This window comes from Hyperolius riggenbachi, chromosome 7 (genome assembly GCF_040937935.1).
Source record: "Hyperolius riggenbachi isolate aHypRig1 chromosome 7, aHypRig1.pri, whole genome shotgun sequence".
NCBI classification, from domain to species: Eukaryota; Metazoa; Chordata; class Amphibia; order Anura; family Hyperoliidae; genus Hyperolius; species Hyperolius riggenbachi.
The window spans coordinates 120,785,935-120,798,362 of record NC_090652.1 but is presented as its reverse complement, the minus strand read 5'-3'; the positions used below and the strand labels follow the sequence as shown (position 1 = coordinate 120,798,362).

The window sequence follows — 12,428 nt, the reverse complement described above, 5'->3', positions numbered from 1 at the left end:
GTCAATGAGGCAAAAGTCTCACCAGGTAAGCCACCACCAAAGAAGTCTATAGATTTGTATTATGAATATATAAACCCTCATTCATTAAAGGGATACTGTAGGGGGGTCGGGGGAAAATGAGCTGAACTTACCCGGGGCTTCTAATGGTCCCCCGCAGACATCCTGTGTTGGCGCAGCCACTCCCCAATGCTCTGGCCCCGCCTCCGGTTCACTTCTGGAATTTCTGACTTTAAAGTCAGAAAACCACTGTGCCTGCGTTACCGTGTCCTCGCTCCCGCTGATGTCACCAGGAGTGTACTGCGCAGACACAGACCATACTGGGCCTGCGCTGTGCGCTCTTGATGACATCAGCGGGATCGAGGACACGGCAACGCAGGCGCAGTGGTTTTCTGACTTTAAAGTCAGAAATTCCAGAAGTGAACCGGAGGCGGGGCCGGAGCATCGGTGAGTGGCTGCGCGGGCACAGGATGTCTGCGGGGGACCATTAGAAGCCCCAGGTAAGTTCAGCTCATTTTCCTCTGACCCCCCTACAGTATCCCTTTAAGTATATTGTCTTCACTGTCAGTTGTTACTGTCAGATTGTCTTGTAATAAAAGGACATATATGGTCAAAAATAAAAATCTAGTTGTATACATACCTATGTTATGGGAAGACTCTGGATACCATAGAGCCTTTCTGGTCCTTGTTCCAACCCATCATTACCGCGCCTTGCCTAGTCAAGCTATCCAACCTGCTAGGTCAGTGATCTGCAAACTTGGCTCTCCATCCCACAATGCACAAGGATGCGGAAGACTCTAGCTCTATGGAACCCAGAGCCTTTTCCCTACATAGGCATTTATAACAGATTTTTATTTTTGGTTTCAGATTTGCTGTCTGTAATTGCTGTGCAAACAAAGTAGAGAAGTTCACTTCCTGTTATTCACACATTACTGGTACCAGAAAGCTCAACAGGACTGCCAGGGAACTTATATTGTTTAAAAGTAAATAAATATGGCAGCCCCCTATCCCTCTCTCATCTCAGGTTCCCATACCTGCGCAGGAGGATTTCTCAGGCCCCGCTGGGCCGATTTCTATCAAATAAAAAGCAGCACACACAGCCGCCACTTTGCCAGCCGCGTGTGCTACCTGATCGCCGTCGCAGCGCGGCGATCCGCCGCGTGCAGCGGCAAAAGAGGGTGCCGCCCGAGCCCAGCGCAGCCGGAACAAACAGTTCCGGCCAGCGCTAAGGGCTGGATCGGAGGCGGCTGACGTCAGGACGTCGGCTGACGTCCATGACTTCACTCCACTCGTCGCCATGGCGACGAGGAAAGCGAAACAAGGAAGGCCGCTCATTGCAGCCTTCCTTGTTACTTCTGATCGCCGGAGGCATACGGAGCGCCCTCTAGTGGGCTTTCATGCAACCAACTTTCAGTTGGCTGCGTGAAATAGTTTTTTTATTTTTATTTAAAAAAAACCCTCCCGCAGCCGCCCTGGCGATCTTAATAGAACGCCAGGGAGGTTAAAGGGATTCCGAGCACCTCTCATGGGTATGCCTTTAAGCCAGACGACTTCTAACAAAGTCGTGCTATGACCCCTCTGGAGGAGCCTCTTGCAATGGCCATGCGTGTCACTTCCTCTTCGTGCTTCATTCAGTAATGCACTTCTCTAACAGAGAAGACAGGAGTGTCCCGGATGTTATATAATAGCCAAGATGGCAGCCGCGATTTTTAAATTGAAATTGAACGTAAACCGTTTGCTGTAGAACGGCGATTCAGGCATCAAATGCGGAGAGCACAAGCTACAGAAAGGTATGCATCTAAGTACTTTGCAGTACTGGTCGGTGCCTCTTTAAAGGGGGTCTCCATTTTCACTATGGGAAAAAAAATCATATCTTTATACATTTGAAGCATTTTGCACTGACATCCCTGTGGTTTCCCCTAACCTTTTTATGGTTCAGTTGAAGCGTTGCCTTTCACTGCTATCAGCTTTCACTGAGATAAGACTGAATACTCCAACTACTGTGAAAACATCACCACATGACAAGGAACTGACTGGTCTCTCCACTGTGTAGAATGCATTTTTATACTGGGGAGGGGGATGTTTCATACTATCTGCACTATCTTGGTTAAAGGGTGTGAATGGATGCAATAAAGTTTACAGATGACTCTTTTGAACAAAGCCATATACCATTGCCATGGATTTGTTGGATTTGTTGATATTTTTATTCAAAAACCTGTAATAACAGCAGTACACTGAAGCTGAAAGATCATAATGGTGTTTAGTTAGGAGATGGTTTGTGTATTATTTACATTTTTTTTTTATTTACTTTTTTTTGTACAGATGCTTGACAAGATGTGCATTGTGTGATTTGACTTATCGGCTGACCTGTTAGTAATCTCTGTACAGACGTTTAAAGCAGTAGGATCAGCCATACTATGCCAGGGAAAAAAACACACACATATGAGTAGATAAATACTTGATCTACTTACATAACACATGTATTGTACTGTCCATGTTTTGATTTCAGTGAATGTTATATAGTAAATGATGAGAATTCTGTTGATAGTGGGGGCCATGTCTTTTGCCCACAGTTGAGGCTAACTCGTGATGTCATTTCTACCCTTTACTTTTTTTCTTGTCTCCTCCAATCGCTGAGTTGCCTCAGCCTTGCTTGTAAACACAAGTGAGTAGGGGATTAGGTTTCAGATGAGCAGCTGGCAGGGAAATAAAGGAAAGAGGAGGAATAGATTAAAGGTAAAAAGAACCCCCAGCATGCAATTCTTTGGCAACGACTACTAAAAGGCCAGTGTTCCTTAAAGAGAACCTGAACTGAAAATAAGTCAAAATAACCATACACAGGTCATACTTCCTTCCCATGTAGTCTGCTCATCAATCTTTCTCCTCTCCTGCACCCTGTTTGTCCACTGTGATCAATGGAATGCTCTGTCCTCCATTTTGAAAATGGCCATTACCCATAACCGCTTCCTGGTCAGCACACTGTTAAACTGTTATATCGCCCACTTGAGCCATAGGGAAACATGGACATTACCTTGCACATTCAGTTATAACTGATAGCAGCTGATATATAACTGAAAGCAACTGGTATATTTCAGTTCTGACAAAATCTTGTCAGAACTGGAAGGGATGGTTGTAAGAAGAAAATGGTGAGCTTCTAGAGGAACTGACAGTGAGGTAAACACATAATATTCATTTGCAGCTACGTTATTTTAAATAATTTTACTCAGTTCAGGTTCCCTTTAAGCATGTGATAACTCAAAATCCTAACCGCAGAAAAAGTTTTGAAAGTTTTGAATGCAGGATTAGCATCTTTATCACTTAATACACTCAGACCAGTTGCTGTTGAAATTTGTTTTTTATGGTGGCAATACCGGTGTGTGTGTGTGTGTGTGTGTGTGTGTGTGTGTGTGTGTGTGTGTGTGTGTGTGTGTGTGTGTGTGTGTGTGTGTGTACGCTTTACTGATAGTCTTTAGAAATAATAGTAGCTCTCCCCTTCCCTTGAGTGCATCTTAAAGCGAGTCTGAAGCCATTAAAAAAAAAAAAAAAAAAAAAAAAAACTCAAGGAGAGTGAATGCTCTTGGCCTATACAGGATCTTCTAAAAAAAATTAGCATATTGTGATAAAGTTCATCATTTTCTGTAATGTACTGATAAACATTAGACTTTCATATATTTTGGATTCAAATACACACAACTGAAGTAGTTCAAGCCTTTTATTGTTTTAATATTGATGATTTTGGCATACAGCTCATGAAAACCCAAAATTCCTATCTCAAAAAATTAGCATATTTCATCCGACCAATAAAAGAAAAGTGTTTTTTAAAACAAAAAAAGTCAACCTTCAAATAATTATGTTCAGTTACGCACTCAATACTTGGTCGGGAATCCTTTTTCAGAAATGACTGATTCAATGCGGCGTGGCATGGAGGCAATCAGCCTGTGGCACTGCTCAGGTGTTATGGAGGCCCAGGATGCTTCGATAGCGGCCTTAAGCTCATCCAGAGTGTTGGATGACCAACACTCAGCACGACCTGGCACCTACTCACAGTGCCAAAACCACTGGTAAATGGTTTACTGACCATGGTATTACTGTGCTCAATTGGCCTGCCAACTCTCCTGACCTGAACCCCATAGAGAATCTGTGGGATATTGTGAAGAGAAGGTTGAGAGACGCAAGACCCAACACTCTGGATGAGCTTAAGGCCGCTATCAAAGCATCCTGGTCCTCCATAACACCTGAGCAGTGCCACAGGCTGATTGTCTCCATGCCATGCCGCATTGAAGCAGTCATTTCTGCAAAAGGACTCCCGACCAAGTATTGAGTGCATAACTGAACAATTATTTGAAGGTTGACCTTTTTTGTTTTAAAAACACCTTTTTTTTTATTGGTCGGATGAAATATGCTAATTTTTTTGAGATAGGAAATTTGGGTTTTCATGAGCTGTATGCCAAAATCATCAATATTAAAACAATAAAAGGCTTGAACTACTTCAGTTGTGTGTATTTGAATCTAAAATATATGAAAGTCTAATGTTTATCAGTACATTACAGAAAATAATGAACTTTATCACAATATGCTAATTTTTTGAGAAGATCCTGTAGAGCGCCTTCCTGTTCCTCTCATGGTGAGCTAGTTCCAGCACAGGATCCCCCTGTAAAAATCCCCCACTAGAGGCTTCGGCAGTCTTTAGGATCCCGAGTGCCCCCGAAGACTGGCTGCTCCATACTGCGCATGCCCAAGTGCATGAGAAAGAGAGCAGTTTCCGACCCGTCGGTTGGAGATTGCTAATGAGGGAACCAGTGGTGGAACGAGGGGTCTGAGAGGAATGGGAAGTCGCTGTAGGACCCAGAGCCTTCCCTCTCAGGTGAGTATCTGTTTTTTTTGTTTTTCTTTTTTTCTTTTTATGGCTTCAGACTTCCTTCAAGCTCCATATACATGTCTGATTAAAATCAGCTGATGTCTGATGACAACTGCCTCTGACGATAATCCTGTGTGTGTACAGTAGCCCCCAACTGCCGTCCTACAAGTGGACTGTCAGGCGAATCAAATTGGCCAAGTGATGGTCGATTCCTTTGTGCCACCGCTTGCCTCGCCCACCACGTGAAGTCTTGCACGCCCCATTCTGCCAGCCCTCTGCCCCCTTGTATATCATCAGAACGTGTTGTCACCTATACAGCTGACTTTGTGTCTGTACAGTGTTGGCCCAGTGATTTCGCCTGAGAGATCCGGTCCTGATCCCAGGCGAAATCAGTCGCAGGTGTGTACGGGCTTTAGAGATGCTTAGAGGCATAAAAAGTGTCAGATGCAGGTAATGTAATTTTTAAGAATTTGGGGAGTGTAAAGCTATGTACATATGCTGGATTAAACTCTGCCGAGAGATCTGTACAGGAGCCCCCCGACAGCCCCTAAAGATCTGGGACATTGGTTTCCTACTCGCCCCGCCTGCTGGAAGCCCCTTTGTCATGGGCCTGGCATCGTCCCTCCTCCCTGCTCTACAGCAACAAACGCAGGAGTAGCCTTTAGGCTAGTGATGGGTCTGTACAGCACTTGTTCCAGTCCCTGTGAGATGCTGTCCTTACACATGTGGCTGAGGTTTAAGATGGCAGCCACTCGATATAGACATAATTAATTCTGCTGCTCTGGTCACCCGGGTTACTTGAGAGGGCACTGTAGTAAAAAAAAATGTTATCTAGGTATGTAGAACTGGGCAGAGATCAAATGGAAGAAAGATCAGTTTAGGTATGACTTTTATAAAGGGTTTGTAGAAATCTCCATGAGCTTTGCTGCAGGCTGCCTTGCATATCTTAAACGGCGGGCTTAACCGTAATGAAAAAGTGAGTCAAGCAGGTTTTCTCACTGCAAGATGGCTTCTTCTGAAAGTCATTGGTCAGTAGTACCTTAGGGTCACCTACAGAATTGTGATACTGATAATATGCTTATACTGTGTGTTCCTAAAGCTGTTTTATATGGAAATGTCCATATTTGGACTGAACAGTGTCTTAGCATTAACGCAGAACAGTATTCACAACTCATACACATTTGTCCTTTTTATGGACAAGAAAACTTACCAGCTTGTTATGAAGTTTCACAAGAATTAGCATATCTTGTTTTGAAAAACCGTTTTCTGAAATTCAGCCCTGCAGATAATTGTCAAAAGCATTCCATGTACTACAGTTTCAGCCCGACAAGAGAAATAATGAATTTCTTGCTGCGGGCATTTTACATGCACAAAAATGTGAGATACCACAGGTTAAAGTCACAGGACAGAAGAGTATGTCAAATCGTATGAGGAGCCGTTGGCACTGAATTCATGTGCTGACCCAGATCACAGCCTCATTACTACCTGCTGTATAATGACTTATGGAGTCTGGTACTTATTTACTGTTCTGTGGTTCTAAATTATAGCTTTCTGTGCATTGTTATGAAAGGATCATCATCATTTTTTTTTTAATTTACGATGTATACATTTTGTTCCAGAGTACAATGCACTATGAATGACTTTTCTTCATATGTTGCCATACAGTAGGTAGTAAAACTCTGACAGGTTTTGGACTAGTCCATCTCCTCATGGGGGATTCTCACAGTTTTCTAGATTTTCAAAAGCACTTGCTTAATGACAGTCGCTCAGTCCATCTACCAAAATAGTATGGCAATGAGTAGGTAGGCTGGCTGGCATCTTTGTATAGACTCTTCCCACAGAGTGCTTTTGTAAAGCATAAAAGAGATATTTAGAACACCCATGAGGCGATGGATTTGTCAAAAACATTTCAGATCTGTCTGATTTTTACTAAGTGACAGTGACACATAACAAAACTGTGTCTTATGTGTTCTACATACAATTTAAACATTTTTCATGACGGCCCTTGGGTCAGTTGTAAATGCAGTATTTTTCTTGTGGTTTCCCCCCCCCCCCCCCCCCCCTTTTTTTTTTTTTTTTTTTTTTTTTTTAACCTTTAACACTGTGTAAGTTATATTGCCAGCTACTTAGTGTCATATACTCGGTCACTGCTGTATAGTGCAGGAAGAAAAAAGTGGTTAACGAGGGTGCCTGCTGCAGGAGATGGTGCCCACTGCTGTTTATGCAGCCTAATTTACCCTGCAATATACAGGTGCACTTAAAGCAGCAGTAATCCATTTGCAAATGCCAAGAAGCTTGCAAGATTCAATAAGCTTTTACTTTAGCTGCCTCTTTACTGACTCAACATAAAGGCTAAAAATAAACTCCAGTAAATAGTTTATTGTAATGAATTAATATCCGTTTGAAATGCGATATTTTGGTAGAGTCAGAGAAATCTGTCAGGAGGGCTATATAGCTGTTGTTGGAGAGTACCCAGTCGCATTGGTTAAGTTTCTTTGGTTTAACACTTTCCAGTCCTATGTTGGACTTCATACGACATTGGCCTTTTCCAGCATACAGTAGGTCCATTGTCTGACATAGGAATAATGGCTGCCGCTAGGTGCCACTGCTGCCGGATAAAGTCCAGCACAGTTTCGTCCCTGGGCCCCATCCTCCTGATGAACCATGTCATTTTTTGGGCTAATCACTAGGGGGGTTGCTGCTGTCTCTACTGTAGTCTGGCGCAGTGTCACCCTATGTGGAGTGTGTTTGGAAAAAGACACCGATCCCCTCAGCACCACACTACGCCATGTGGCACGGTGTGGATTGGAAAGGATTAAAAAAAAGTATGTTTTCTTGATGGTCAGATACAACTTTCCTCCAAACTACAATTCTGCTTGTCAGAGGATCTCACAGAAATGGTCAATGTCACTCAGTCTTGCTCTGTGAAACTGTGAAGTGTCACAGCTGTTTGATGTGGGTGAAGTTTGCTTCCCACCCCTCTGCTTACTGATATGATGCATAGTCACACATATTCTAGAAAAGGGAGGAGCACAATTCCAGGAAGCAGAATGAGGGAACCACAGATCAATGAGAGAACTGAAATATTGCATATTGTATTTTCTGTCACAACTTCCTAATGTATGGTTATATCCCCCTCCCCCCTTTCCCTCAATGTAGTCGGTTGTCTGAAAAGTTCCTTTCCGTAGATGTTTTCCTGTCTTCAGCGTGTATCACACATCACATAATCAGAGGGTTGGTTCCTGCAGTCTTTTAGATGAATGGAGTGTTTTGCCTTTGGTAATGCTGTCTCAGCTTCAGAGACTTGTATGCAGGCGAGAGCATATTGTATGCATTGCTATGGACGCTTCTTGAGATTAGTTCAAAAACATTCCCTTGCTCTTCTGTCCTCACTGTACAGCTCTGGTTACTTCTCCTTATGCTTACCTGAAGAAAATGTATGCGTGCTCTATCACCAAGTCTTAACCCTAGCAAGTCTGGCTCTGCAAATCTGGCTCAATTGGCTATTCATGAGGCAATGCTCATGCAAATATGCATTTGCTTTCGCACGCCAAACTATGCAGTGTCAAAAAACGAATACCGCAAAGCGGTCGCCCTGCGGGAATTAGTTCATGCCACATAAGCACTATCCAGGAGCGCCACGGGGAGGCTTCCCAATGCCCCCATACAGCCGGGGGAACCGCGGGGTCCCAGACACTCTCACCGCCTGGGAACCGCAGCTGCACCCCGGAGGGGGAGGCATGGGTGGCGCAGGCGACCCCGCCAAGCGTGGCCAGCGCCGGGGGGAGCCGTCCACTCCAACCTCCCAATATTAAAAACAGGCACTTACCTTAACGTCCATTGCGTTCTGCTTCATGCGCATTAACTTGGGGGCACCACATGAGAAAGGAGTGAAGCATGGGTCACCCCAAGCTTTAGAGCTCAGGGCTGGCTCACACACAACACTCCAGAGGGGGGGGGGGGGGGGGGGACAGGTGCAAACCACTCACTCCAGGGCTCACACCACCAGAGCAAGTCATCTTCCACCTGCCTCCCAAGGATACAACTACAAAAAATGCTTACCTGAAGTAAATTTATGCGTGCTCTAACACCAAGTCTTAACCCTAGCAAGTCTGTGAGCCAGCCCTGAGCTCTAAAGCTTGGGGTGACCCATGCTTCACTCCTTTCTCATGTGGTGCCCCTAAGTTAATGTGCATGAAGCAGAACGCAATGGACGGTAAGGTAAGTGCCTGTTTTTAATATTGGGAGGTTGGAGCGGACGGCTCCCCCCGACGCTGGCCACGCTTGGGGGGGTCGCCTGCGCCACCCAGCCTCCCCCTCCGGGGTACAGCTGCGGTTCCCATGCGGTGAGAGTGCCTGGGACCCCGCGGTTCCCCCGGCTGTATGGGGGCATTGGGAAGCCTCCCCGTGGCGCTCCTGGATAGTGCTTATGTGGCATGAACTAATTCCCAAAATTTTCTTCAGGTAAGCATTACTTCTCCTTATGTCCGTCCCCCACCACCAGACAGCACCCAATTATTGAAAAGATGTGCAGGGCTACACACAAGATTCTCCCCTCTGTTCTCTGCTGTCCTGCATGAAGTGATTTGCTTCTAGTGTTGTCACAGCTATGAAATGACCACAACAGTATAAGAGGTCATTCTTTTCATTATAAACTGTTCTGCAGTCCAGTTTCTGCATTAGGCCTCTTTCAGACGGACCGCTGAACTGCACACTCATCTGTCAGTTCAGCGTCCCGTCTTTCACCTACAAGCGCCTTTCAGGTGCAGTTTAAATGCAGTCAAATGGCAGTGGTTGTAAAACCAAACATGTCTGTGCCTGACACGCGGTGGTGTTACTCCACAACAGAAAACCGCAACATGTCGCATCTGAGCATGGCGGTGCTCAGATGTGACACTATTGGTGGGGCACCTGTCAACTGCCAGTACCAACTGCTAAAAAATGCCCAGCCGGTGCATAAGAGCAGCTGACAGGCAGTGAATTCACCACCTTCAGCTGCCTGTTGGATAGGTGGTTTACGGCTTGGTTCAGACGGGTGTTGGAGCAGCTAGTTTAGCTGATGCCAATTGCTTTTCTGCTACCGAGCAGGAAAGAATTTGACAACCTTTGGCATTGCTTACTCGTGGTTTTTCACATTGACATCATGTTTTGCAGCCCAAGGGGGGACACGGAACCACCAAAAACAGTTGTCTGATACTACGGGATATATCGCGGTGTTTAAATGGTACTGGCTTTTTGCATAGTTTGTGTAAACAACCTGACATGGCTGACATGTTTGTTTGCTTTTAAACAATGCACAATGCCAGGTGTCCTGCTGATCCTCTGCCTCTAATTCTTATTGCCATAGACCCTGAACAAGCATGCAAATCAATGTCTATGACAAATCTGAGAAGATTATATGCTTGTTTCAGGTGTCATTTAGACCCTAATGACAAAGATCAGCAGAGCTGAGGGTGATGCCTTATACAGCTATCTTTCTCTTTCTAGAAGTAGAACATGCAAAATAAAAAATTTGGTATGACTTTTTTTATCAAGCAATGAGATGGCAGAATCATGAATTGTATCCTCTAACACTGTAGTTTTCCATTTGTGTTTTGCATGCTGTTAGGGGGGGAAGAAACCCATCAGCTTCATTGTGTTGCAGCTTTTTAGTACAGCTGTGACTCAAAATGCTCCTTTTTTGTGATTCTTGGCTTCTTAGCAACCGGTTCAGCATGTATCGAGCACAAAAGACAAAATTATGTGGCAAAATACACTCAGCTGCACACAGTGATCTGTGATTTTATATTTGTTTTATTTTATACTCTGGAGAGCACTTTTGTTATATCTTGAAAAGTTAATTGTTCTCATTTATTTTTTGCAGGCCTTGATGATGATGACCCAAGAGGTGAGCACTCCTTTTTTCCCTCCTACTCTGTTCCCCCCATCCTGTGACATTTTGTGGTTCAGCTGTGAAGAAAAGGTAAAACTGGGAACCCCACTCTGTTTTTCTTCTGTTGCAGCCAGGGACATGACCATTCTTCAGGCCAATGGAGCTGTCCTCACTGCAGGAACACAGACCAGCTTAGTGAATGGCTACACATGCAGTGACTGTAGCATGCTGTCTGAGAGGAGTAATGCCCTCACAGCATTATCAGCGACCCACTCGCCAGCCTTGTCCACATTCAACTCGTCTACTACAACAGTGTATTCCCGCGACAGGGGCCAGAAGCACAAGTCAAGTAAGATTTTATTGTCTCTTCTTAGAAAGTTTGGCTCCCTTGGCTTACTGTACTGCATGTTCCTTTGTATAAATAGAAAGGACAATAAGCAATTCATGCAGAGGCTTATGGTACAAAAATATCAAAATGTTTTGACACAAATACACAAAGTTCCATAAAATCTCTGTGAGAAGCTCCTTAGGAATATACAGAATCTTATATCTCAGAAAACACTTATGCGCCTATATGTACCATCACATATACATTCTTTTATTCAAAATCATAAATACAAAAGCATGAATCCCCTATAAAACCAGATAAAATTACCTATGAATGCAAAAAACACTAACCAACTCTCTCAGTGCCACCGCCCTATGGCACACTGCCTGGCACACACCACAACAGGTACCTATAGCTTGATTCGCTGAGTAAAATTTGTTTCCTAGCATATAATTGCACTACTTCCTATGACACCTATCTATTCCCATAAGGGTATTACACTTCGCTTTAGATTAGCAATTCCAGCTTATCTTCATTCAAGTATCATCAGTTAATTACGTCCTGGGCGCAAAATCACTTATTTACATATTTTTGGATTTATTTATATACAGAATCTACCATAACCGGGATATGACAGCAAAAAAGAGGCTAGTGAAATTTAGTGAGGCAACGACATCCTCGTTTCGGGCACAAAGCCCTTCATCGGGCCCAATGCACAAAGTACCGTCTATTGAGGCTCAGGAAAATGCATAGCAGGAGCATCAGAGGGCAGAGGAAGACATCTGTAGCAACCAGATGTACATTGCACAATCTTGAGGGCCAAGGAACAGATTAATGTGGCTGCTAATCCAGGACATTAATCGGTTCCTGATGCTCCTGCTATGCATTTTCCTCAGGATCAATAGACAGTACTTTGTGCATTGGGCCTGATGAATTGCTTTGTGCTCGAAACGAGCGTGTCGTTGCCTCATTAAATTGCACTAGCCTCTTTTTTGCTGTCAAATCCCTGTTATGGAAGATTCTGTATATTACTAAGGAGCTTCTCACAGAGTGATTTTATGGAACTTTTTTGTGTATTTGTGTCAATAAAGCATTTTTGATATTTTTGTACCATAAGCCTGTGCACAAATTGCTTATTGTCCTTTCTATTTATACAAGTCTATATTGGGTTAAGTGGATGACCCTAAAAAGGACTACAAGGTTTTTTTTTTTTCCCTTCTCCTATATTTTTTATAAAAAGGTTATTCCCAAATTAAATAATTACTGTACTGCGTGTTCCTGCAGTAGTGCTTGGAGGCGCCAGTGCCTATACATTACATTTTAATGCCAGATTTATAAAAGACCAGTCATGTTTTCTTCACCAATAAGGACCT

The 12,428-nt window shown here is 43.9% G+C and overlaps 1 protein-coding gene across 10 annotated transcripts in view; it reads left to right on the top strand.

The window, feature by feature from the left end:
- The window catches only part of SUN1 (Sad1 and UNC84 domain containing 1), a 144,398-nt gene that overhangs the window by 74,952 nt on the left and 57,018 nt on the right, over positions 1-12,428 (top strand). For all 10 annotated transcript variants that reach the window (XM_068244596.1, XM_068244594.1, XM_068244595.1 and 7 more), the window contains 2 exons: positions 10,719-10,742; positions 10,858-11,076. In XM_068244596.1, coding sequence (XP_068100697.1) covers positions 10,719-10,742; positions 10,858-11,076 — 243 coding nt within the window. The remainder of the gene's footprint in view (positions 1-10,718; positions 10,743-10,857; positions 11,077-12,428) is intronic.